The sequence below is a fragment of the Opisthorchis viverrini genome (assembly GCF_000715545.1).
Source record: "Opisthorchis viverrini unplaced genomic scaffold opera_v5_233, whole genome shotgun sequence".
Classification (NCBI taxonomy): Eukaryota; Metazoa; Platyhelminthes; class Trematoda; order Opisthorchiida; family Opisthorchiidae; genus Opisthorchis; species Opisthorchis viverrini.
The window spans coordinates 93,385-121,007 of NW_008751886.1; the positions used below are offsets into that span (position 1 = coordinate 93,385).

At 44.8% G+C, this 27,623-nt stretch overlaps 1 protein-coding gene across 1 annotated transcript in view; it reads right to left on the minus strand.

Moving 5' to 3' along the window:
- T265_08636 (hypothetical protein) overlaps positions 1–19,569 on the minus strand; it is a gene marked incomplete at both ends in the record, with an annotated part of 35,730 nt that extends 16,161 nt beyond the window's left edge. Inside the window, 14 exons of the mRNA XM_009174502.1 lie at positions 1,188–1,355; positions 3,072–3,360; positions 4,694–5,283; positions 7,392–7,652; positions 10,525–10,684; positions 11,505–11,695; positions 11,811–11,931; positions 12,819–12,874; positions 13,538–13,771; positions 16,217–16,510; positions 17,229–17,446; positions 17,490–17,772; positions 19,081–19,320; positions 19,360–19,569. Of these exons, the coding sequence (XP_009172766.1) occupies positions 1,188–1,355; positions 3,072–3,360; positions 4,694–5,283; positions 7,392–7,652; positions 10,525–10,684; positions 11,505–11,695; positions 11,811–11,931; positions 12,819–12,874; positions 13,538–13,771; positions 16,217–16,510; positions 17,229–17,446; positions 17,490–17,772; positions 19,081–19,320; positions 19,360–19,533 (3,279 nt within the window). The remainder of the gene's footprint in view (positions 1–1,187; positions 1,356–3,071; positions 3,361–4,693; positions 5,284–7,391; positions 7,653–10,524; positions 10,685–11,504; positions 11,696–11,810; positions 11,932–12,818; positions 12,875–13,537; positions 13,772–16,216; positions 16,511–17,228; positions 17,447–17,489; positions 17,773–19,080; positions 19,321–19,359) is intronic.
- Positions 19,570–27,623: the final 8,054 nt, after the last annotated feature.

A 27,623-nucleotide genomic window follows, 5' to 3' on the forward strand; every position in this document is an offset into this window, starting at 1 on the left:
CCGCACACACCGATCACCCAACGGTTGGCCGTGACTACAGGTGCATTATTCAGTACAGTGGAAATACTCTTAGAGACTTTTAAAGTCTGGTGCTGCCCTACTGTGCGCAGCCGCATTGGGAGAAAGACAGTTAAGAATTACGCCATGCGTGCTCGGACCAGACCAGCCATCTGCACACAAGTGAGTCAGACCGTCGAGTTAATCGTTATTCGAGAGATCCCCCAAGAAAGCCATAACAATCGTTGTATTGCGGTTCAAGCTTTCAAACCCGAGGCTAGCAGAAGGGCCATCGAACAGAACCTTAGCATCCGCCCACTGGTTGTGTGCCAGATTCTTAAGTCAGAGTGTGGGGTACATCAACCAAATACTCTTCCTCGGCTTTGGCAACCGGGAAGTATCATTTGCCCTCACACCCCTTCGTTCACCAGATGCCATCCACAACCACTTCCGTACCCGTAGGATCATGCACAGCGGTCAACCCATCTGCTAGTTCTCTAACCATAGTTCCGTGTCTAAACTGTTTCCAAGCGACCCAAACCGAACCAAAATCATCCTTTACTAAACTCAAAACGTTTGATCCATGTCCTTACAAATGAGTTCAAAACATTGCGTTCAGGTAGCCTCATTCAACACAGACTTTGGAAAAAACACGAGCATGAATGGAACATTGACACCATCCTACCGTCAACAACAGAAATCCAGCGTAACAAGGCACCCGGTCCGAATAGTTTACAGCCGAGTTTACAGTCTAACGACGCTACTACGAAGAATTTGCAGAGAAAACATAATACCAATGAAAAGGAGCGCCTCGACAGTTACTCCAGTCCTCAAAGGGATGATGAACGTCATGCGAAAACCGTCGTGGCGTCAGCCTGGTATCCATCACAGCCAAGGCATTAGTTTGCGTGGCTCGACTGATTATCGGGAAAAACGAACTCGTGAGAATCAAGCTAGGTGTCGCTCTGGCCGAGGATGCATATATCATTTCTTTACTCAGAGACACGCTCCTGAACAGTAACCCTCTTTCAAACGTCCCAAAATTGTCGTTTTTCTTGGTCTGAAAGCTGCTTTTGACTAGTCGATAATCAAAACGTTTGGCTATCAAGAGACCCGCCTAAATTTATGTCCCTTATGAGGGCAGTGTAAACGAACTCCTGTGGACGCGTACGCGCATACAGCAAATTTACGCCGGAGTTCACTATGTCCAGACAAAGCTTCCCTCCCTCACCAACCCTGTCCAGCTTTGTTAGTGATTTGCCACTTGAAATTCTCGTGTCTGCCTTCGAAACCTCGAGGGTCGAATGCTCCAGGGACGTTCGCTTACAGGCGGTGAGTATGCGGACGATATTGCTCTCCTTCGCTCAGATCCTTTGAAGCAGTGGCCTAAATAATTCCGCCGCACGATTTGGTATGCGCCTCATGCGTGCAAAGTTCAAAGTGCCGCGACAAGACCGGGTGAGATAAAACCTAAAAACTCGTGCTTCTAGACCAGTCAACTATCCTGGCAGATGGATTTGTTTACGCGGTCATTCGTATACGTTCTGACGTACCGGCTGAAAACGAGATTACTTGAAACGGGAAGGCCAGGACAGCGTTTACCAGCCTCCGACACCCATCGCCCCGGCGTGAAGTCAGTTTGTCTGTCAAGGGTGATGAGATCCATAAGTCTTTAATGGATCACATACGTAGTCTACGCGCAGATGACATACGAAGGCTGTCAATGTTTGACTATCGGTGTCCCGCGAAACATTGGCCGGGTATGACGGAAACATCGGATCAGCGGTCCTGTGATACGCCAGACACTTTTAGGAAAAAAGACATTTTTTACGACGTATGAGTTACTCACACTTCATAGATTACGCTGGCTAGGATATGTACTTCGTATGCCAGAAGATCGTCTCTCTCACAGAACTCTTTTGCGCTCTGAGTGGAATCGATCAAGAGGTGAACAGTTTATGATCTGCCAACGAGGTAGGGAAATGCTAGCCAGTAAATTCACTTCAGTTGATAACCGCCACCTCCCTGGATGAGAAACCCGTGGTTCAACTCCGCAGTGGTTCATGACTCTGGTAGACACGGCAAAATCTCGCAGTGGGATGAAATATGATGAAACCGTTCAGCTGTGGTACCCTTCTGGTGAACAGCTGTCATGCCCCCCAAAAGAACCACGATGGTTCAGATACTACACGACTGTCTAAGTCTATACAATTATAGTTTAGACATGCGGTCAGTGGCGCTTGTACATCAAAGCTATCGCCTTCAATGCGTATCTTTCCCGAAGTAAGCGATCATACTATCGCCTCCAATGTTTGGCTTTATCCACCCTGCTGTTCCATTTTTGAGTGACCGAAACTGTGGCAGCTGAAACCAACGTATCCTTAGTTTATAGCTGATAAACCGACTGACTGGCTCCAAAGATTTTTAGGGATCACCATACACTCACATGCCTAGACTATGCACACGAAACTCTGGGATATGCCCTGCTAAGCAAGTGTGGTTTGAAGCACTGACGTATCTGTAGAATCGAACGGATCCTTGAAGCCAACGAACACCAAAATTGTTTGTATACGTGACACTGCCCCAACATCTGAGGTGAAGATGTGGTTGGTAGTCCCTGACCCACCTGACGTTCACAAGTTAGGGCTTCATATGTCACCTTAAGACCATGAGGAACCAGTGAAGCCAGAAGCCTTTCTACAACGGGATTTAAACCATTAGTTCTGTGGTAACTACACGAATTGTAAGTACTCTTTTGGATGATGGGCATTGTTATTGACTGACATCAGTCGTCTGAAACGGTCTATTGCGGATAGAAGGGGGAAAGCTAGACACGCACTAACTGAAGAATTCACCGTTCAACAGAGAAGGTGGAAGGACTTCGGAACCAGAAGCATAATGATTTCTGAATGAGGCACGCATTCGAACAGTTCTGAGAACTCCCTCGCAAAGTTATTCTGCGTGCAAACAAAAAACACCACAGATTGTCCATTTTCTCGGAGTGGTGCTACACATGAAGAGTAGTGTAACCAGCATAGGGTTAAGCAAAAGATCGAGAAATTCTAAATACTTACCGAGTAAGCAACAGCAATAGCCGCAAGCAGGTGAGGGACAACATGCCTGGCAGTCAATATTGGTCCGATGCGTCTGGCCAGCCAAATGACACTGCCAGTCGCAACAGCAACTGGTGGAACGAAACTGTTGCGTGATTTTACAGAAGTAGCCAGATCGGCGCCTGTGGATGAGGTGTGAACATTGTCTAATGTGGACGGGGGTAGACTTCCGACGTCGTTCTCTGCCATTCCTATTGTCACTGGAGGCTCAAGATCCGTCAGCGACTGCCAATCTTTATGAACTGATGTTCTGTGTCATTGGGATGAAACGCAGTGCATATAAAGAGACAGACTTACAGACGAACATGAATGTGCACTCTGAACTACACGGTATGTTGGTCAGAGATCTGGTCCCAACTTCCACATATATTAGCCCTCGGCATGAGATTGCCTAGAGGAAACTACCACGGAAGGAGGTGACCAAAGGATTCGGAAAACAGGGAGAGCGTCGACCCAGGTCTACGGATTTCTCAGCATATAGCCTTTTAAAGACTATGACGTCAGAAGCGCGTGCAAGGATATTCATGATGGGGCTTAAACTGTTCACACTACGGCTTTCGAATTAGTGAGTTAGTGCCTGATCAGTTGTTGCAGTGTATACTTCAATGAAAATGCATAAACTGCCATTTGTTTGGTGGGTAGCTGATTGACAACATTGCCGTAGACTGTACAGATGAACAAGAACGAACGCAAACGAATAAACCAGAAACTGACGACGTTAATTTCCATCTAGTGAGAAGGATCGCACACACAAGACCTATGGTGCTGTTCAAATAAATTTATGGCACACGAACTAGGTCACTCGGGAGGAGAATCAACAATGTCCAGGAAGATTAGTACCACACTGCTCGCAATGGACAGTGTAGAGAGCTTCTGAAATTTATATCAGCTCCCTTGGCACCCAAAAGCAAAGAAGTCTGTTAGCGAGGATGTCAAACAAGCACGTCCGACTGATAGGCGTAATCGGGTTTGGCTGGAGGTGACAGGAGCGGTGCGCGCCGAATATTGCCAGAGCTAATAGAAACTGATTCAGTTCGTAATCGTATTCCGAGATCGAATTGGTGATCCTGAAATCCGAAGGAGTGCGATTATAACCACGCCTAAAGTTACTTCCATTAGGTTTCAAGCGGGCACACGAGTGTATGTCCCATGCTAAACGCTTCAGTACGAACAATATGGAAGCAACCACATAAAACTCGGATTACAGTATGAAAATATGACCTTGACTAAACAAAGTGAATAGTTTCAGCAATGTTCCGCTCCAACATATGGGTTTATTGAAAGTCAGAGGAGAATGTCGGTTGTGTGGATGAAACGATGGACTTGACTGAGTATGAAAGATAAACCATGGTAGACTTCTCCCGGATGGGACAGATCTCGTGGATACCGTTGCTCGAAAGCACCCATTTTTTTAATGGTCTGCTAAAATTTCCGTTGAATTTCAGGACGCTGTAAAAACACACCCTTACTTCGAAAGCAAACTGCGGTCGAAATCCACTTAACAAATAATAACCAAGAAAAGAAAATGTATTACTTATAGTAGGATGGCATTTGCAACCCCAGAATAATCATCTAATAATTACTTGCGACATTCCGTGCTCGGCTTCACATCCGCTCCGGCGACTGACTGGATATTCCTGGAGCTGTGTGGACCATTCAGTGAGGGCGGTGGGCAGTGTTCACTTTCAGTGGGACCTTGAAACAATTCGAGCAACTCACAGTCGGCTTCCAAACTTCGTAAATCCAACCCGATTTCGTCTACGTCACCGGGCAAATTGGATGGGCGAAATGTGTGCGGTGGGTAGTCCAGTGAAGACAGTGATGGGGAGGAGTCCTCAATCATTCGTTCTGTGGAACGAAAGTCCCTATTGTATTTGAGGGATACACTGATAGGATCTGAACTTCGCTGTTCAAAGCAAACGTTGAGCTGTTCCTCCAAAACTGGACTGGCAGTATTTGTGATATTTGTGGCCCACAACATCCCCATCACCAAACATGCGGGCAGGTGAGACAGGAAAGAAGTCGGAGTCATGTGAGTAAGTAAGCACTGAAGTACACGCCGCGAGCACAGTACGGAAACCGGATGTTGTGATGTATATCGCCGAGCCAGATCTTTCATAATCTCGGGCTTGTACAAATCCATAATGAGGGGCAGCAAATATTTATCGACGGCCTGAAAAGGATGCAATGAAGAAGAAGTTAAGAAAATGAACTTGTCAAAGTTATAAAGAAGTTGATAAACAAACTTTGCTTCCGAAAAATCGGGAAAAACATAGAGGGTTTAAAAAATGCCTCAGTATTGAAACCTTAACTAGGGCACCCGCACTAAGTTGAGCGGTGTGTTATCCGGCTCGAAGGATGAGGGAACCAGTTACTCCGTTGGATTGAGGTATTCTGAAAAGCCGAAGCGTTATCAGTCTTACTGTCGATCTCAATCGACGGTCTGAATGTTTGTTTGTAAGTTAGCATAAGGAAGAGCAGGAAAGAGTTCAATCTACTAAGACTATTGCGGCCGAATGTGATCACATGGCTGGGTTGCAGCCTTTCTTTATTGCCATCATCAGTAGCAGCTATAAACCGCTTGTTCTCTGCAGTAATAACACCTACCGCTGACCTGAAAAACGGAACATAATAGCTGATGTCGTCGACGGACGAATCCAGGGAGCCTATATATAAACGGTTATAACTTGGATACATGCGCGTCATTGAGTACGTGACCGCAACGTGTTAGCCAATGTCTTCGACCATTTGTGTCTCGTCTCGGGGTCCCATCCAGGAAGATGGTAATGACTGGCGCAGCTGGGTTTCCTGGTAATTATTTTTTGGCTTTGCTGTCAGGTCGTTTCCACTATCCCCATGGTTTCGCAAAGAAAGAACTTCGAGAAAGTCGATCCACTGGTATATTAAACGAGTTATCAGTTATCCGGAGCAACCGATGCAGTGTCATCAACTTGCCCATAGTGAGTTATTTCCATCGAAAATCACTCGAAGTTCTCTAGCAGTACAGATTCGATGTTCTCACAAGATTCTGGCAATGTTCTGAAGACTTCGGCAGCCAAAGACTGAGAGTCTTCAGCTCACAGCGGCCAGGCTGCTGACCTAAATAACAACATGGAACATCTTACGGCAGTATATACCCGGCCTTTGATGTCATACGCCACGTATACTGGCAAAATATGCCCTGAACTTCTCTAGCCGGATGGTAATATCACTTTTAGGTCAATCGAAGTGATACTAGGAAGCATGTAATGGTGAAACCTGCGTTGACCGGGGAGTTGATGGGCAATTCAGAACCGAAACGGTTAGTATGAATAAAGGCTGAATGTATTTCAACTACTTTGTTCAGGAGTATCGGTTTGCATATATTTGCTGCAGTTTATCACCACAAGATGGATTCGGATTTGAACAGCTGAACAAGATCGTTATGGGAAGTCTGCGAAACATGCTCCATACTGCTGCATAAGATTTTCAGTGTTATCATTGCTCCTGCAAACGATTTCTAGCGAAATACATAGAGCGTATAGGGTTAATGTTTTCTGGAGAATTCTAGTTTGGACGGCTGATGATCGAATTCGAATGGTACAGTTTTTTTGTGATTTCATGTTCAAGAGAAGAGTTAATTCAGCGTTCTAGTCTCAATTGTGAAGTATGGGCTGTCATCATTTATGCGGTACCAGCCGATTGAATCCACGACCAAGTTCAGCCACTTTTGGTCGTAGTAAGGTTTATTTTACGCAACCTATAGCCATGGCTCATGTGCATACATGCAAAATTGAGCCAGTAATATCAGAACACCAGAAAACGTCACGACATTTATTGTGCATACACGAAGAGTCTGGAAGCGGTTGCATTCGGTAGAAAGTTCTCGTCCCGTAGAAAGTGATGTCATGGTTATCTTTACATTAGACCACTTGCGATGTGGGGAAGACACCCAAACTGTAGACAGAACGGAATCCGAAAATTTCCGGTACAGAAAACCCAATTCCGTCTGACGAAAAGATCCGCTATTTGCGTCTGGACGTAATCGATTCACTCTACTATGGACCTGTTGAAATCGGCCATTGATCCCATTCTTGTTAACCTACATACTTATTTATCCGGTAATAAAGTTGAAAAATAAACCTCAGATATTTTAGTGTATCATCGGTTACGGATCATGTGAGACTCGCCAGTGTGCACCATCCAACTGGATGTCGACAGACAGTTAATGATACCAGAATCTTCAGCTCAATATGCGACGGTAACATAAGTTCAATATAACATGATTCATGTTAGTAATACCTTTAGTCCGCCAACTGCTGTGTAGAATCGTAACAGTCGGTCAGACTGCAACAAACCATACAACCACCAAGGACAGGCTTGAACAGCTTTCTGTAGGTGAGGGTTGAGTAGGTCCAGAACCTCCGGTGGCACATGATAGGAGTAAACAGAAGGAAGATTGTCTTGATCGGATGGGAGGAAGAAGGCGGCACATATGGGTCCCCATAGCCGACTGAATCTGCGGGGTAAGGCTGATTCACAGCTAGATGCAAGATCGGTGAGCTAGAAGAACAAATGGAAAAGGTGTCGAAGATATGAACCACCCGCTCGACATGAAAACAAAAAGACAGTTACAATCGCAAATCAGAAAGAAAGAATTATTGTCACAAATGGGAGGTTCTTCTTCAGTTGGTTACGTGTAGCCAAAGGAAACTTGAAGTGTGATGCTTTTGTTCAAGATTTTGTGTTCTTATGTAGTGAAAAGTATGGCTTGTCTAGTTTATTCTTCAGGTTGAGTCTTTAGAAGAAACTAATTTGTGACGAATAACTGCAAAATCAGAGAGGTGTGTTATCGTAATTCTCCCTGTAAGAAACAGTCTGTATCATTCAAGATGCGTCCAAGTATGGAAAAGAAAAAGCGAACTTAAGAAGTTTTTGACAGAAACCTCATATTTTGAAACCAGAACAGTATCAAGGTGAGTTCTCCAGTTGTTCACCTTGCACCTTATTCAGAACGCCACAGATCAATCCCGGGTAAGTGCAGACCAGCTAAAAACGCTTCCACAAAATCCGACCGGGCTTGAAACGGGTGGCTCCATAGCAGTTTGCAGATGGTTTGGCACCGAGATTAACAAAAAACCACCATTCAGATTACTGCTGCTTGTCAACCAAGACACCCGGTTTCGTCCTTTACTGTAGAATAGTAGAAACACATCTATAACAAGAAAGCAGAAAAAAGTCGATCCCAACAGAGTTTACGCAAGCGACAGATGTTCTTGGAACAGTACAAGAGGAGTAGTGGATAATTAAGAAAGGTCAATACTCTTCTGGGTGTTGATTGGGTAGATCGGAATGGGAAGCTATATGCTGAACGGAAAGTGTTGAGTACGTGCACCAGATTAAGGGCGTGACTGGGTCTTGTGTGACAATGTCTCCGCACATTGACAGCTCCCGTCTCCGTTGGCCCATTCAGGGAAACGGCAATGACTAGTGGGTCTGCTTTCATGCTTTGCTGCCAAGTCATTATATGACCTCCCCTGGCTCATTACCACCATTTGCGTGGTTGTGAAAAAAAGGCTCCTCAAGAAAGTCGGTCGACCGGTATACGAAGCACGCAACCAAGCCGGCACAATCTATAGAGTATGACCAGTTCATCAATCGTGGTTCAGTTATTTCTGCCAAAAATCGCTTGAAATACGCCACAAATAATATCTTTCGATAAAGTACAAAAATAAAAATAAAAAATAATAATAACGGAAAATTCATTAGGGTCCCTGATGAATAATACATAAATAATCATTTAACTGTAACACCCATCCGGGGATTAGCGGCCACTCCACCCGAAGGAAGCACGAGGGACGGGATACCGATAGGTTGCCCAAGACTAGACAGCAGGAACTGACAGAGATCAGGTTCGAACCCCGGAACTTTAGGTCAGTAAATTGGCGCTATAAAAACTAAATTACCTCGCTTCTAATAAAAACAAACAGGTAGGCAGATGAGTACCTCACCGAGTGGTATTCACATGGGGAATCCGGCAGTCGCCGCACATAATATTCTCAAGCCTCCTGGTCCAGATAATATTCGCCCCTGTTCTATTCCAAAAAGTTCTCCTCAAACTAATCTCTAATGTTTGCATTTTTAGTGTGATCTTTTTTGCACGTGTTTCCCCACCTTGATGAAAACTAACCCATATTCTCCCAGTTCCCAAGCGCAGATCCCACCCAAACTGTGACGGCTATTTTGCCGTTTCTATCATCTTCAGCTTGTCCGAAGCCCTGAGGCACTTGTCAGCCCACTTTCTGCATCATCTGGAGAACAGTACCTCACCGAGTGGTTATCACTACGGGTTCAGACTCAACTGCTCTATGGAGGATCATTTCGAGTGTCATCATCATCAGATGTAAATCGCGCAGATGTGTATTGGCTACAGCTTCTACAGTTTACTTCACCGGTGATCTGGGCAGATTAGGGTGGGGAGGGATGTACTGAACACAGTGGCTGAGATAATTAACGTATGAACCCAGGATTAATTGGGCTTTTCATTGAGGAGATCAGAATTGAAAGCTATGCGTTGAACGCAACCGTTTGAATGCATGCACGTCAATTTGTACCTCTCGACATAAAAACACGCCGGCTGTTTGTGGTGTGGAACCCCTGCCGATACATCCCAGTTAGTCTTTAGCTCAAAAGTCTGACCCACAAAGCAGCGGACAGTAGCATTTGCTTTGGGAGCCATTCCCGGAGCCGATGACCTGATAATCTGACCTGTTCGGTTGAGTGGGGTTGGCCTAACCTGAGCGCTTAGGGAATAAGGCATTACTGTCTCATTCCTGATGCGGCTGCGCACAGCAAGTGACTTTTGAGCAGCAGCGCACTCTTTGGTTTTAAAAGTATTTCGAGCCTATTGAATGATGCTCCGGCGGTCACGGTCAACTGTTGGGCGATCGGTGTGTGCAGTTTTTAGGGTCGACCTATTAGAACCCATCCGTACTTGGAAGGCAGCATCGCTACTTCCCTGCTGGTCGCCAGGGAGAAAAGCCTTACTGCCTTCACACTCCTATCGCAGAGAACAGTACGACCACTTCCAGACTGCCTCGTAGCACGATTGTTCGTGGTACGAGATCACAGCGCTCTTGGTTTAATAGCTCACCTGCGGCTTTCCTGGTGTAATTTCACCTACAGGAACTAAGTTCCAGCTAGTGTAGCCGGCTGGACCATTGCAGCACTCAGGTCCAACCACCACGCCAAGATGGCAGCTTTAAGTAGCTTGCATTAAATCCCAAAAGAATATTCGAATTACCCTCTAAGCCAGTTCGAATGTACTTCTGCTGCATGCTTATGATGCGACCACGAGTTGTCACTCTCAAAAATTCTCAACGGTGCCATATCAACTGTCCCAAATAAAACAATCATAGGAGTGTGTTAGACTTACCCACTGTTGTACAGTGCAAACATCGTACATATATGGCGGAAACTCAAATACGACGAGCAGCAGCTGACGAGCGGTTGGTAGGAAGCGTCTCTGAAAGGTATTTAGGCTCCCTAATTCATCGAATGGATCCAGGATCATCCGAAGTGCATTATGTAGGCAGCTAAGAAAAAAAGAATTAGAAATACATGCAAAAGCAGAATATGCAGTCTATTTGTCTGTCATTTGGAAACAAATCAATTGGATGCATTATGTGATCCTGCTCAACTCCGAGGCTAAATCGATGGCCGTGGGTTATAAAATCAGTCATGAAGCTATCCAAATTCCGACTTTATGAAGAATTCTAAAAAATTAGAAGATCTTGATACCATCCTGGGCAGCAATACCAGCGTTGACACTGACCCTAGTAAGCGAACCTCGGGGCAACTTGTGTGCTGCACAGTAAGTGAAAGAATACCAAGTTGTTATTGATTAGGAGAGACTCACTGGAGTCTCCAGCTCAACTTCTTTATGCATACGAGGCTTAGAGTAGAAACTCGAGCAAAGTGCTGAGGGATTAACTGCCTCTGCCTCCGGGTACTTCGCATACCTGATGAGCCCCGAACAAGGTGAAAGGAGAAGTTTTCTGACTGGGGATTTCAAACCATTGTCGTTCACTACTTAATTCGAAGAGTTCGTGGGGCTCTATTGTTCACTGTACTCGGAAAGTCTTCCCATAGTGTTCGGTTGAGGCCTTTACAGTAAGTTATTTAGAATTGAACTGTCCCATATACCGTTGGTCCTGATCAGGAACACATCATCTGTGAATCCGGTTGATTGAGCCTTGTGATTCAGAAATCTAAATTCAGTATTTGTGGGTGCATTTCTGCTGAAGACAAGGTGCATGGCAATCGGGAAACTGAATCATCCTGTCACAAGCGACAGATGCTATGAAAAAAGCACGCAACGGTCCACATGTGAGAAAACGAGTGTCAACAAAATACCTTGGAATTCTGTCCCAATAGCGTCGCGCATTTGACCGCGCCATTTGAAGGCGTTGGGTATGTGTCCATCGTTGAGCTTCACTGTAATTTACCATCAAATGAGTAAACAACTCAACGGTTAGACATCCAATGGCTTCCACGTCGAAGTTGAGCAGAGACCTGAGAGATACTGACCGTTTGTGTTTTGCTGGCTACATGCGTCAAAAAGAGTTTGAAAATGGGAAGAGGGGCACGTTTAATATACACTCGATGGCAACTAGGGACGCAGAAATATAAAATGCAATAAACATCGACAAAGATACCCACCTTTTTTGGTAACTCTAGTGTGAGGGGTAGAGGGGTTTCAGTCGCCAAAAATCGACACAACTCTTCATACATCTCGATCATGGCCAATGGATTATATTCACTGGGAAGATGCAACTGTGGGCTAGATAGAGAGCGAAAACGGATAGCGACGTCAGTCGATCGAAGCAAGTAACCGAAATCACCAGTAAATGAATCTTGATTGTCTTGATTTATGAAGCTAGAAAAAAACTCGAAAGTTGAAAAGGCGCGGGTGCATTCACGGGACTTCATACATAGGTACGTCCTCGCATCAGCCAAACGACTAATGAAGCTGAGAGAACAAAACCCTCGATGACTCCAAGTGGAGTGGAGATGCATAAATTACGCTCTTACCGGAAAAGTGACAAACAATTACAGCGAAAACGGACCCACACCCATACCTACATTTCAGTTGATATCGGGTCACGCACCCTGAAGGAGCTGTCGGGAGAGACAACCTAAGTGTTTTAGTCCTAGACGCGGAACAGCATAGGAAATCCATTTTTATCTCTACATTCTCACCGTACGGCTTGATGGTCCGAGGGTTTTAGTGTCAAAACAGTCCAACAAACTGACGCAGTGCGAAAGTAAATGTAGCCCCTTGTGCTGTCAAACAACAATGAGAACTGAGCGTAATTATATATATATATAATATATATATATGTACATATATATATATATATATATATACGCGAGCAAAGGAACGGTGGGAGGCATGGACAAGCCACTTGGGAGAATATTTACAGGGTTTAGAGAAGTGTAATTACGTCTCAATGATATCGACTACCACCTTCAATTGGTAACCATTTACGCCCTAGATCGTGATAGCTATAATCCGCAAGTACGTGGTCTTCACAGGTGATGACAGTGACGATGCAGTCTCAGACACCGGTGGAGGTAGATAAAAAGATTATAGATATTCCAGAGACTGTCATCGAAAGCATTATATGAAGCAGGTAGTCCAAACTATCATAAAGGTGGCCAACTTACCAGTAATCGTTGTGAATCGCCGGCTCAAAGGTAGCCTCACTCATTGAGTTGAGGGGCTAGGAAAAATACAGAAAAATGCATGGAATTGACATGTTTCCCGGAATAAGTTAAATCTACATCCTATTGAAGCACACAAAAGGGAGATTTTGGACACAGATATCTTGTTTGCTAGAGTGAATAGGGGTGATTGAGAGTATATTTCGCTCACAACCTAGAATAAATTATACTATTCGCTCCGAGGTAAGTGTGATAATATTAAAAGTATCCGTACAACAGGGCTGACGTAGACGATCTCTACAAATTTGGCAGGACAAGAGTTATGGAATGGAAGGCATCTGATATTCATTCGCCAGAGTTGCAGCGTCTGGTGAGGAGTTGCCGTAGTGGTAGACAGCTTATGCTATCATCTGTCCAATCTACAACAGCGAAGTAGTACTCACCACTTCAAGACCCTCGGTTAAACTGTCACTCCTTGAACCAAGAATGTCAAATAAATGAGCAACTTGAAGACCACTGGCCACACATAGACACTTCACACTACAGCTTGCCGATATCAAGTAATACTCAGAAACTGAACGAAATGAAAACAAATCGCGAAGAGTTGAGGATATGTGGCAAGACAAGCACATGAGAACAGTTGAAACATCCCAAATAGGTGCTCCGTCTGTGAAATGAAAGTGATGAACACAATGAGCATATCATGAGAAAAATTCACTCACTTTCTGGGTATCTGGTTGGTAAGGTGGGTTGTGATCTTGGGATTCTGTGAGGGATTTTGAACGATCCAAGAAAGGACATGTGGGGCCAAAGTATCGGTCAATGAGTGTAAGGGGTAGTCTATGGGGGTGTGGAGTACGGAAAAGACATGTGACTCCTGATCGTCGAAAAGTGGTTTGGGATCCTGCCATTTCCAGGTGCACATTTTTTGCCGCAACAGCAGCCTCTCCGATGAGCTAACAAACAAGGTTTCGGAAGAAACAAAAAGAAAGACAGCGGAAATAGGCTGTTGAAATTTGAAAAGACAGAGCGAATTCATTCGCATATGACAGGTGGTTGTAATGGATGTGGGAGTACCAGTTAAAATATACCATGGCTAGTGTTATCCCCAACAGGGTTGGATGCTGCTCCAGGGCACTGGGCATTACACTAATATTAGGTTCGCCAGAATAAAGGCACTTCTTCACAATGACATAGGTGGAAGCCTATCCCACAATTATGACCGCTTCCATAAAAAACACTGCCTAAACGCATGGTGAAAATCTTTCCACCAGCAAGAAAGACAGGGACTGGTTACAACTCCTTGCCAACAACCCTAAGTCATCGACGGTTGTTCCGTGCTTCCATGACAAACAGCTTTTATACTTTACGCGTTTCATGGCTACCGATAACTACGTCTCAAAAGCACGTAACAGTCCATATCTAAATAAACCTCTTTTAAACGCTAACCACCTCTCACATTTCTTAGAAGTCCGCATTTGTTTGAATTCGTTCCTGTATGACGAATGCACAGGCATGTCTGTCTCCGGCGTCCAATCCAGACATTCCCGTAAAACCAAGCCATTGCGATCCTAGCGCATACAACCACAGTACCATCGGTTTGATAGTAAACATACAGACTATACTATAAATCGACTGAGTCACGCCTAGACAGGTAAGACTGATGGACTACATTTCCTCCGGGGTTTCATTATGGTTGATCAGGCAAGTCCCACCAAAATCCTGATAACAGAAGAACACACGTATGCATGTATTCATTAGGCAGATCCTCAGACAAGTTTCAGTCGAATGTCCTCCATCGAGTGACGCGCTATTTTCATGCCGTGATCCAAACCACCTTCGTGGTATCTCCCCCCAAGAACTGCAGAGTAAAATGGAACATTCCTAACATAACCAACATTTCTGGCACAGCGCGGCTCGAAAAAAGTTGTTTTGAAGGAGGCTATGTTTATCCGACGAATCACTGTAAGGGACCAAGGCAACCTGGGAACGACACTGGATTTACTTACTTGTGGAAGATTACATGAAATCTACGTCTCTAATGGGAGACTACCTCATGAAAAATCACATTTCGTGTTTCTCAAAAGTGGTCCTTACACGTTAAATGACAATCAACCTGCAATTAAATACCACAAAGCTAATACGCAATATTTTCACTTGAAACAAATCATCATCGACAGCATGACATCAGTGTTCAACACTCGTGCTTCACCGTGATTTATTTGAAAGCCTTGTTATCAAGAAAAGAATAAACAAATACCCCATTTTGTTGAGGTGTCTAGCCCCAGCTGCAATTCAAAACGCCCATACCCGTACTGTTATGTTCCTAAAAACCCACATAATTTTACTATTCTGTACAATATTTGATTCTTCTTGTACGACGGGGTAAGTTTCGATGTTATGAATCCCAAGAACGAAACTGAATTCTCCTAATTTTTGCTCTAATGGAATCTTCCTCCTAAAACTCATTTGCAAAGTAATTTGATTTTGACGGGAGTCTCAAATGAATCTAAGCCGAGTCTCTCTTTTATGATATTCTTCAGCTGAGTGTGCTGCACAAAAGTCGCCTCATGTTTCAGTTGGAACGATATTCCGGATGTGGAGGAACACACTACTCATAGGGTTGCCGAAAACTCTTCGACAGTCTACAGGGACCGAGCCTACCCGGAGGGACCAGGAGAAACGAAACCGATCGTGGGCTGTCGAAGGGTTTTCATCAACCTGATAAATAGTGTGTTCGGTCGAGATACTACATTCCCCTTGATAAAAGTTATCTCACAAACGGAACCTGACACCTACTACCACTTTGAATTCAGAAATCCTGACTGTCTACATATACTGGCACCCCGTTGCGTCGATTACGAAATCCTATGAACAGACATCTGTATCGTACTCGATGAGCTTTCTTTATGATTCAAGTAACTAAGCGTGCATTACAGTGAGCTGGATCGATGAATGATGTTTACTTTACATAAAACTGAATAAGCTGAAATGTAGGTCCACTGGTTGGTTCTTGCCTTCAAGTTCTGCGTTGGCCCAGTGGCATATGGACAAACAACGAAGTAACTACTGAGTTATGGAAGTTGGACAATCTTTTTACCCAGAAAGCACATGCTAAATTTCTCATTCACATTGCGGAGGCATGTTTTACCGGGAATGACAAAGCATAGTGGCTAAAAATAGACGTGAAAACTAAGGTTTCTTTTGACATAACGCCAGTTATGAGGCCATTGGAAACCCTTTGATAGCTGCAACCAGTTTCGCTCTTCTTGTTTTCGTCACATAAGTGTAGCCTATCAAGTTTTCTTGAGTTTTTTCTGCTTGGGTATCAGTTTACACGCAAGTGGCGCAATTTTCTCTCAAAGAACACAGTGGTTATCAACCTATCGCCTACGACTCACCTTATACCCGAATGTAAGATCGATCCAGTGATGAAGCATGGAAGAAACAGCTTCACTTTCTAAAACAGAACGATGATAAGCAATGAAGTCTTCAGGAGTGGAACACCATGCAGGAACAGCGAGATCAGGCATATCTGGGTGAATAGACTTGAACACGGTAGGATCTGTGAAAAACTCCGGAATGCATTCTTCTGGTGTGCTTTCGTACAAACGAGCCATAGTGGAAGGGAACTCGTGCGGTTGGTATATAGGACGCACATACTGCATGAGGGTCTGTTTGGGAGTGCGACGGGCCTGGAAAACATATTGAGGGAGGGGATTAAGATAAGGCGAGGAGAAAAATCGCCCTGGAAATTCTGTCAACCAATGCAAAAAACTTTTGTAACCGATAACTGTTAAACTCTTATCCGGTTCCTTTCTAAAGGAGATTAATACGAATTCCAAATGACCCTGGTATGAGCAATTATCAGCGTCTGTTCACGCAAGTGGGATGAGAGCAGCGAAGTTAACGTTTGTCGGAAGCGAATCCAATCATTCAAGGATATCAGTCTATTTAGGTGTACTTGAGTGTGCAGATCGTCAGTTGGTGAATAATGAAACGACAAACAATGAACGATTGTGAGCTCGATTGTGTAAATGTAGAACTTGCAATTTCATGGAAACGCATCGGTTAAAAGAACGCAGTAACTATGACGTTCAAACATTCAGAAAAAAGTCAGTAGAAAAGACAGATTAAAACTACCCATAATATCCATCATGTGGAGTGAGCAGAACTGCCGTCCTTCTCAGTTTTTCGCATCACCGTGTGCTCAAAACTTACTAAGAAAAGTAACCCTAGCTCAGCTTAACAAAACCAGAAGAGGAGTCAAACGAAACTAAGTTGTGTCTAACATTACCGTGGATGAGGCATTACAGTGGGGTAATGACAAGGGGAGTCACGTCAAGAACTGAATGTTAGGGTAAAAAGCCAGGTGATTACAGACGGGTTCAAAATAGCACCATTAGCATTTACCGTGTATGTGTAGTAAGCCAAATTGGGCATCATATCAAGCAAATGGTGAGGCTGGAATAACAGATGTTTCGGTGTTTCGTCAGTTGGTCGTGAATCTGTTCTTGGCTGACATTCACCCGAAGGATTAGATAACCGGACGGGTTGCAGGGCCATTAGGTCGGCTGACTGCACAGTCCCGCGACCTGCCTTGTTCGATAACGGGTTATCCTGTGTGCAATCTGTGGAGGGAACGCAGTAAATTTCAATCAGACAAGTACCTACCCAAGACTTCCCACAAGTGGCTGATTCCTGCATCCACTAGTGATTCGGAACTTGTGGAGCACAGAGGTCCTAGACTACTAATTTCAGTCCAATGCGCCTTGAAATTCGCGTTGAGCTGATCTTCGCCCTTGGCAAGATGATATTTGGATTTTGTCAAATCACGCAATTCACCTTCAGGGGAAGAAAAACTGGTTACCCATGGCAAGACTGCGCTGTTGCTTGGATCCCCAAGTTTCCTTCCCGCCAGGCGATTCAAGAACATGAGATAATCAAAGTTGGTTATCTGTAGCAGATGAAGGTTGAAACGAAAATAAGGAAGAAGGCGTTGGATACGGTAAATGATTAACGAGATAATACAGTTGCAGTTTTCCGAAGGTTCCTACTACCAAACACGATCTCTCAGTTTGTTATGATGTACATTATTAAATGGTTGTAGTCGATGGTATTAGGGCTGTGTCGGGAAACTCAAACTTAGATAAGTTTAGAGCGATCACAAAGAACCTCTCGTTCAAAAACATGAAAGCAGAATGGCCTGACCGAAGCGATATTAACGAGGCGACTATTCTCAACCGTGGGGGAATTACTAACTAGGAGGGAAGGTTAAGAAAATGAGAGCGTGTCCTTCAGCGCACAACGGTATTCCTGAAACAGTTCAGCTTAGGAATTCGATAACCGATTGGAATAAACAACTTCTTCAATGCCTCCAAACGCCACAGTACAATGGAGGTGTGTATTATAGGGAACGAGTAAAGTGCCCTCTTGCACTTTACGAAATGCTCCAAGAAACACGCTACAATAAAGCTTCCATTAAGGAAGTTCTGTCCAGTGTTTTTCCGTGGCAAAAGTGTTTCCACCAACCTGAAAAGGCCTAGGACAACAAGGAATGACATGCAGCACCGAATGATATCACCCATGTCCTTTGAGTAACCTAAACGGTATTCACTAACGTAGCATCCGAATGATGACCAGACTGAATCTCAAATTGACTAGGGCATCAACGCATAGAAACACGAAATGATCGGACTATCTACTGCCAGCAATCAATGCAGCTAAGTAAGATAGCTCGGGTGAGTTGACTGTTGATCAAGTAACAGCCTAGGGAGTTTTGGTGATGGACTGTTAGTAATGACAGAAGGGAATTTATCACCCAATCCAAATGTCATATCGTCGCTCAAGATATAAAGAATTCAGCTGATGGTGATACCTCGGTGAGTGATGAAATGAGTTGTGTGAACAGATCAACAGCCATCCATTAAATTTGAGGTACACTATTTTAGTCCATAGCAAATCGTGCGAAAAATTAGGTTTTATTGAAAAAAGTTAAATGACACAAACAATGAAGACTGGCAACCTTACCATCCCTTAGCCGTCATTTAGTTTGAGCGATCACCATGTGAACCATGGTGAATTCACGTAAGACGTGCTCTTGCAAACTCATGTGGCCACATGGATAATTGTAGTAAAAACATACAAGCCAGTGTTTCGCTTTTAAACCTAAAGGTATTTCTACCTTTCTGGCGCCGTAAAGTGGTGAAGCTCTTCAAACTGAAGTATTCCATGAACTGTCTCAACGGAACGGCACATAGCTTACCTTTCTGATACACCAAAGCTTGGCCATGTAACCGAGTTCATTCTGTTGTTTTCCTAGATCTGTCTGCTGTTCTTCGAGAGCCGAATTTGATTCATAATCCCCGACAGGATGCTTGGACAAAAGTGTAAGGTCCGGAACACCAATCGAACATTCATAATTCTCCCCAATAAAGATATTGTCAAGGGTAAGTCCAAGATGTGGTAACCGTCGTTGGTGTAGTAGAGAGATGGCCACTAAGACCTGACATTAGTTGATTTCAGTAACCAAAAGAGGACCAACCTTCATTAGCAGAAGTAAGTTATTACGATCGTTTGTCAACTTTCCGGGACAATATTTGATCACTTCAAGCAGGCATAAGTCCGGATTCGGTGACATCTTCACCAACACAAATTCGTCAGAGATCTCGACATTCAAATCTTGTCTGCTGGACCATGGCTGGATTCGCTGACGCATTGCGTGCAATAGTTCATTGAAGATCGCAACATTGTTCTGATGTGGGTATGCCAAACAGTAAAATAAATTACCGTCTCATAATTAGAAATTTCGGTATACTGGTCCTGTAAAACGCATCTGTTATCCTCCCAAGCCATAGCCCAATCATGTAGAAGCTGATCACAAATCAACTGCCGGAAAATGGAATAGGGTAAATGATGTGTCTGCGGCGCATCACAGTCTAGGCTAAAAAGAAACATTACTCTGCCAATAGTGTAACTCACAGTTTAAATTTCTCCAGTGGATATGCGAACCGCCATACACGATGAGATTTCATTCGATCCCTGTGAAAGTATCGCGTCCTAAGCTCACATGCAGCCAGTAGGTCGGATATAACTGTAAATAACAATAATACTGATCATGGCTAAGGAAGTGATAATCGACATCGATATTGCAGCGAAGAATGCCAAAGCGACAAACTGATAATTAACCTTGGTTTCGCCTGCATCATATCAATCTTTACTGTCCTTTAATAAGCTCTGTTATTTGCTTATCTTACCGGTGGATGAAGTCACTGTGTACAGAGCCCAAATCGATAGGAGCTCCATGTCAATTCAATTTAACTCAGTTCAACTTATCAGCTATAAGCCGTGTACCATTGGCATGTTGGTTCTAGCTGGTACAGTTTAGATCACCGGAAAACGGAAGTGCGGGACGTACAACCAAGCCTTAAAGGCGATGCCACATCTGGTTAGTTCGAGAACTGGGTACCTACACGTTGAAGACGATAGCTCTGATGCATGAGCGCCATTGGGCGATTTCTGCAAATGTGATTGATCATTGGTGAGTTGAGTCCAGGGGTCCACATCCGGGGAGGCGGCAATTGCCGACCCGACTAAGTTTACTGCCTAGTATTTTCGTACTCCGTTACCCGTCCACCTCTTGGTCACTTTCACTCAGCACAAGGCTGAGTAAAAGAGCTCTGTGAGTTAGACAGCCTTCTGGTATGCAAAGTACATATGCTAACCAGCGTAACCTATGAAGCATGAGTAATTCATCTATCGCGGGAGAGTTTCTTCTTCCTAAGACCATCTAGCGTACCTCAGCATTGCTAATCCGATGTTCCTACCAGACCTGACCAATGCTTCGGAGACACCGATAGTCAAACACTGACATCTTCCGTATGTCCTTTGCGCGCAGGGGCCACGTTTCTGATCTATAAAGCAGTATGGATCGCACCACCGCAGTGAACTCTTCCCTTGTCAAACAAACTGACGTTATGATAGTCTGTAGACAACTAAAGAGGTCGCTCCTTATTATCCGCTCAGCATCAATTCCAAATCTACCACCTAAGTGTGCTTCTTCCTGAATTAGTCGTCCAAATCGGACATTCATATCGTTCGCCATGAGTACTACATGCGTTATCCGATGTAACCCTGCGTTACCCAATCAGAAAAGCCTACGGTATCTGTCACTACGTCGTCAGCCTAATTCAGAAAGCCGGTGGTAGATGGTTGTCTATTATCATCCGACCATGACCACCGTCAGGGTACGTGCGCTGACTGGAGTGCCATGCATATCGGATTGCTCTGGTAGATGTTGAAGTAGTAGTCGTTCTGCTGGCGCACACGGACCAACGACAGCTCCGATATGATACCCAGTCGAAACAAGGACGTGAAATATTTAGTAGGCGCGTTTTACCACGCTTTGCTTACCTCTAAGTCGCCACCACTCCGAATTAAGAAAAATTCATTAAGCCCTTCTCGACAGACGGTAATTCGGCATATGGAGCACATGACGGACCCATCTAAACTTGCAGTGGTGAATCCAGTCCTTGAATAAAGTAGCGTCTGCTCCAGCGGAGACCTCTGCTAATCAGCCCATCGCGAAATCACTGGTTTCTTCCGATTCCAGCTACAATCAAGACATCGGTGGTTAAAGGCCTGGAGATATCTTAGATACTCCACGGGAGGTCTCGTAGTCTTACAACCTACTGAGCACCGTAGTATGAATCACACGTCCTTGAGAACCATTGGTATGCCTTTTTGATGCTATAAGTGGTGAAAATTGGTACATACAATTCTGGCTTGCGAAATTCATGCTCTGACTTAATAAGTCACACCTTCAACTCCCAAGATAGGCCTGATGTCCCGCAACTTCCGGTGTCTATCCTTGAATTCCTAAAATCACACTCAAAGAGCATACGTCCCACAAGGTGACGTGCACTTTGTGGGTGCGATGCACATGCCAAAGGACTGGTCTTTGTCAGCTTTCCTAATAATAGTTGCGGATGAGAGCCCGTACAACGAGTAATCGTACTACGACGTAGTCTGGGAGTAAAGTCGTATCACCCTTTGCGAGGATGTGTGAAGACAGTAAGATGCTTCCTTCAAGCGACCAGCATGTCCATTTTAATGGAAACAGGGGCATGGCCTTCTTTCGATGAGGGACGGGTTGGAAAAGGTTAAATACCGTACACTCCAAACGCTCAACGGTCGACCATGAACACACTGAATGTTGTGGAACTTTCCACGTACCCTGGAAGTTGTAAAGGTTTCCATTAGTGTGATAGATTAGGTCAGTATACGAAATTCTAAGGTACGAGTCGTGTTTGTTAATTTGAGGCACCCGCGGCGGTAAAAAGACGTATCTTCGAATCCTAAAGGACGTACAAATCAGGCTGCAGTACGGATTGTTTGTCTCAGAATCACAGGTCGGGTACGCTGGTGTCGGCGAACTCGTAACCAGGTAATTAGAAAACGAGTGTTCGGTGACGAAATATATTGCTAAAAGCTCTTCGGCATCACTAACACCAAGACATCATAAACACTATAAACAAGAGATTCAGCTGGGTTTCAGGTGAGTCTCCTGTGAAAACCAAATGTGTATGCAGATGAGTGTATTCATTGAGTGTTCGGGAGCCTCCACAGAAGAATGTATCCAGCAATATAAGCTTCCGCGGTTAGACCATGTATGAGGCCCGACAAAACACTTTGCCGAAGAGAGTGCTGCATCATGGGTAATCCCAGGTGTTAAACCCTTGCCCCAACAGAGGGGTAAGGAAGATATCATGAGAAGTTTGAATGCTGTCGATGCGACTTATCTCATAGGATGGAGTCCACCTGTTCTACATCCTGTATTGTTGGGAGGCTGCGAGATACAGATGGTAGTCGAAGTCAATGGAATTCTTGTCAGTTTCTGTTCAGATTGTCGGAATGAGTGTCCGTAGGTGTAAGTGCCTCGGAATGACTATGGTATGTTAGCACTAAGCCTCTCCCCCATATGCAGTTTAAATAAGTTGTCTGTACGACAGAAAGGCATCCGTGCTGAACACGACTGGCCTTGTTTCAGAGCGCGAAAGCTTTGTGTATTGGAGTTTGACTTTGAAGCATCTACGGCCATGGCTGCTAAGTTTGAAATGGATATTGCGGCTTACAGATTCACGGATTGATACACAGGATCGACGCTTTCGCCCAAACTTCCCGGATCTGTGTTGTTCTGTTCATTCAGCGGCCTCTGTTCACCTGAAAGGCACAAGCTGAAATAGGGTGTAGCACTGCTCTTTAAGTTCTCAGCACAGCGGGGCAATCTTACTATCGAGAGGACTCAACTGAAAAGGCGTCTAAAATGCATCATGAACAGCAGTCGGAGGAAAGTTATACCACATACCAAATACCCGAAATGAAAAAACTGTTGCCTAATAAAAGTACTCGCTCTGGGCTTGTTCTCACCATGTCTCCGCTGTGCGTCAATTAGACCAACGGTGAAATACCTGTTGGCCAAACCTTGTTCAAACAGGGTGGGTATTAGGTCTCCTCAGAGGCGACAATACTCCAGGGGAAATAGGCCAAGCAACGCGAGATGCATTTCATATAAACGGATTTAAGTCCGACAGCCGTTTTCGATGCAGCCCGTTGGACACGCAAAACAAGCGTTGTCTTTCTTGTGCCCTGAATAGACATCTTGGTTGGCGTATTCAAGGAGCGGCCTGACATAGGCCACATAGGGTGTCTGGAAGTTCATGCGAGTAATACGGGGGAAAGTTCGCCGGATCATCCGTTGGATGGCGAAGGCCTTCTGAGCTGCAGCATTTATAGATGCAGAGAGCTGACATTTGAACCCCAGGGTTTCAAGTCATCGGTAAAAAGTAGACATGGACTTGAAAGACCATCTAGAGGGTTGTTGACGTAGATCAGAAACAGAAGTGGTCCAGAAACAAAGTCTCCCGGAACTCCAATGAAGTCCTTCGACGGACTCATAACGGATAGTGTTTAGCTTGAGTTAAGTTGCCCATAAATACAAGAACGTTGATTAGATGAGGCTGATGCTAGCATCAGCAATTACGACAACCTCGCAGACAATCTCTCGTTGGTTTGGCTCATACACATTGGACTGCATGATAACTAGCTCATTTGCGACCGTATAGCCATACATTGCCGCTGGAGGCCGCTTTAGGTAGCTTGCGACACACGCACAAACCAGCATTCTATTGGTTGTTGATCAGATGGCTGTTGACCTGTTCGCCGAGTTTGGCAATTGGCTTGCAAACGTTTCGTCACCATACGAGGAGACATCATCACTGCGCAGTTGATGAATAAACTCACCCGAGCTACCAATATTTCACCACATTGCCAAACCAGCATTCTGATTGGTTAGTTGTGCACGGGCAAAGAGGCGCGCGCATTCAAACTGCATTCGTGCATTTGTCGCTGGCTATTTGCACACCCAAATTATTTCGCCGAAACTATGGGATTTTCGAAGTTGTGACTTCAACGAAGAGTTAGTCTAATCCATTCGCAACTTCCGGTGACATGTTGCTCGTAGCATTTTGTTTAGGTGATCGAAATTTCAAGGTCACAGACCGTCACTGATTTACATTTTCTTACCGAGTTACGCGATATAAAGCAGGAAATCGCACTTTAGCATGTTTTGGCGTTCTTCGGTGTTGTTTAAGAATCGAAAACATCTAAAGAATAACTCACGCTAATTTCACCCCGGAAGACTGGTTTTCGACCTTTGTTTGCTTTACACTCCTCAACTTTAAGAGATGCGATTATAATCACAAAATATTTTATGTCCGGCGAACATGGTCACAACATATCTTCCCGTGGATCTCAACTTCCGGTAAGTGCACCATTGTCAGACAACAGCATGAAATGTGCAGCAGCAACGCGAGGGCCATTTCTGTGGATGACCCCTTTTCCCAGATGTGCATAACTAGCCTTTAGATAAGACGGCGTCACGAGATAGCTGAAGGTATCATTCTTATTATAAATATGATGCTTCGTAGGTGGTGACCACCATAAAGCTGTAGCGGTGATAACTGTATTCGTTGTCACTCACTTCGACTACTTATCGTAACTGCTGGTTCCGTGTCTATGCGCGACGCTGACCATCGGGCCGCACCTATGAACGGCAGCCCAGCAAAATGACCAACGACGGCCCCTTATACTGATAACTCTACATGTTGTCACTGATCTCGAATACTTTATGTAAATGCTAGGCCTGCGTCTATGTGCGACGGTGATTATGCGGCCTCATCGACGCACATTAACATAATCCAATAAAAAGACGGTCTGCCGTACCCATAACCATACACGATACCGCTCATCTTTGCCACCTATAGTGAACACCAGGCCAGTACCCATGCGCGCCGGTAAAAATGAGGCCGCAATCATAAGAGATAGCCCATTCTGATGGCCTGCCATACCCACTGCTGTATTCGATGTCGCCCTGCCTGGCTACTTATCGTACCTGCTAGTTCCCTGTCCACGTGCGGCGTTGATTAACCGGTGGCTCAATCCAACCCAATCTAATGGCAAACGGCGGACGGCATACTCACCACTGTAAGCGATATCGCCTACCTTGACTACTTTTTGGAAATGCTTGGCCAGTGCCGAGATGCGACGCTGATTATTAGGCCTCAACTATGCGCAGTGTCCTAATTTAACTGCCAAAGATGGCCCGTCATACCCATAACTGTGTGCGCTCTCGCTAATGTCTACTACCTACATCATCATCATCATTGACAGCATGACATCAGCGTTCAACACCGATATTAACTGACGTACCTGCTCGCTGCTTAAAGTAAACACCAGGTCGGTATTTATGCCGGCCGACAAAAACCAGGCCCCAACTATGCGTGACATTTTAATCTAACGGCCAACGGCGGTCCGTCCTACTTGTGGCTGTAGTCCATATATCCTGCCTTGGCTACTCATTGTAATTGCAAGGCCTGCGTCTATATGCAACGCTGAGTACGGGGCCCCAACTATGCCCAGTGGCCCAGCCTGATGGCCAACGACGACCTCTCATAGTCATAACTATACTCGATTTCACCTGCCGAGGCTACTTCTACTTCCATGCATACGCTCGTAGCTGACTATAACGTCCCGACTATACATAATAGACTAAGCCAACGACAAACTGCAGTCTTTCATATCCACACGTCGTCCACCTGCCAAAACTTCGTGCCTGAAAAATACACAACCATCTTTAACAAATCATGTTTCTCTTTATTGGTTGCATCGGCACAAACATAATGTGTGGTCAGTACACTTTCTAGTTTTTCACTCGACAGGGTTTCTGAAAAAATGTACAATCAACTACGACTCGTACACATCCTCCGCGATATCACCTAAAACACAGTTAATCAAGGTTATAGTGGCTACATCACTAAGTGCTCAAAAAATCCCATTGTCCAAAATTAACGGTCGGTGAAATATGATGCTTCGTAGGTGGTGACCACCATAAAGCTGTAGCGGTGATAACTGTATTCGTTGTCACTCACTTCGACTACTTATCGTAACTGCTGGTTCCGTGTCTATGCGCGACGCTGACCATCGGGCCGCACCTATGAACGGCAGCCCAGCAAAATGACCAACGACGGCCCCTTATACTGATAACTCTACATGTTGTCACTGATCTCGAATACTTTATGTAAATGCTAGGCCTGCGTCTATGTGCGACGGTGATTATGCGGCCTCATCGACGCACATTAACATAATCCAATAAAAAGACGGTCTGCCGTACCCATAACCATACACGATACCGCTCATCTTTGCCACCTATAGTGAACACCAGGCCAGTACCCATGCGCGCCGGTAAAAATGAGGCCGCAATCATAAGAGATAGCCCATTCTGATGGCCTGCCATACCCACTGCTGTATTCGATGTCGCCCTGCCTGGCTACTTATCGTACCTGCTAGTTCCCTGTCCACGTGCGGCGTTGATTAACCGGTGGCTCAATCCAACCCAATCTAATGGCAAACGGCGGACGGCATACTCACCACTGTAAGCGATATCGCCTACCTTGACTACTTTTTGGAAATGCTTGGCCAGTGCCGAGATGCGACGCTGATTATTAGGCCTCAACTATGCGCAGTGTCCTAATTTAACTGCCAAAGATGGCCCGTCATACCCATAACTGTGTGCGCTCTCGCTAATGTCTACTACCTACATCATCATCATCATTGACAGCATGACATCAGCGTTCAACACCGATATTAACTGACGTACCTGCTCGCTGCTTAAAGTAAACACCAGGTCGGTATTTATGCCGGCCGACAAAAACCAGGCCCCAACTATGCGTGACATTTTAATCTAACGGCCAACGGCGGTCCGTCCTACTTGTGGCTGTAGTCCATATATCCTGCCTTGGCTACTCATTGTAATTGCAAGGCCTGCGTCTATATGCAACGCTGAGTACGGGGCCCCAACTATGTCCAGTGGCCCAGCCTGATGGCCAACGACGACCTCTCATAGTCATAACTATACTCGATTTCACCTGCCGAGGCTACTTCTACTTCCATGCATACGCTCGTAGCTGACTATAACGTCCCGACTATACATAATAGACTAAGCCAACGACAAACTGCAGTCTTTCATATCCACACGTCGTCCACCTGCCAAAACTTCGTGCCTGAAAAATACACAACCATCTTTAACAAATCATGTTTCTCTTTATTGGTTGCATCGGCACAAACATAATGTGTGGTCAGTACACTTTCTAGTTTTTCACTCGACAGGGTTTCTGAAAAAATGTACAATCAACTACGACTCGTACACATCCTCCGCGATATCACCTAAAACACAGTTAATCAAGGTTATAG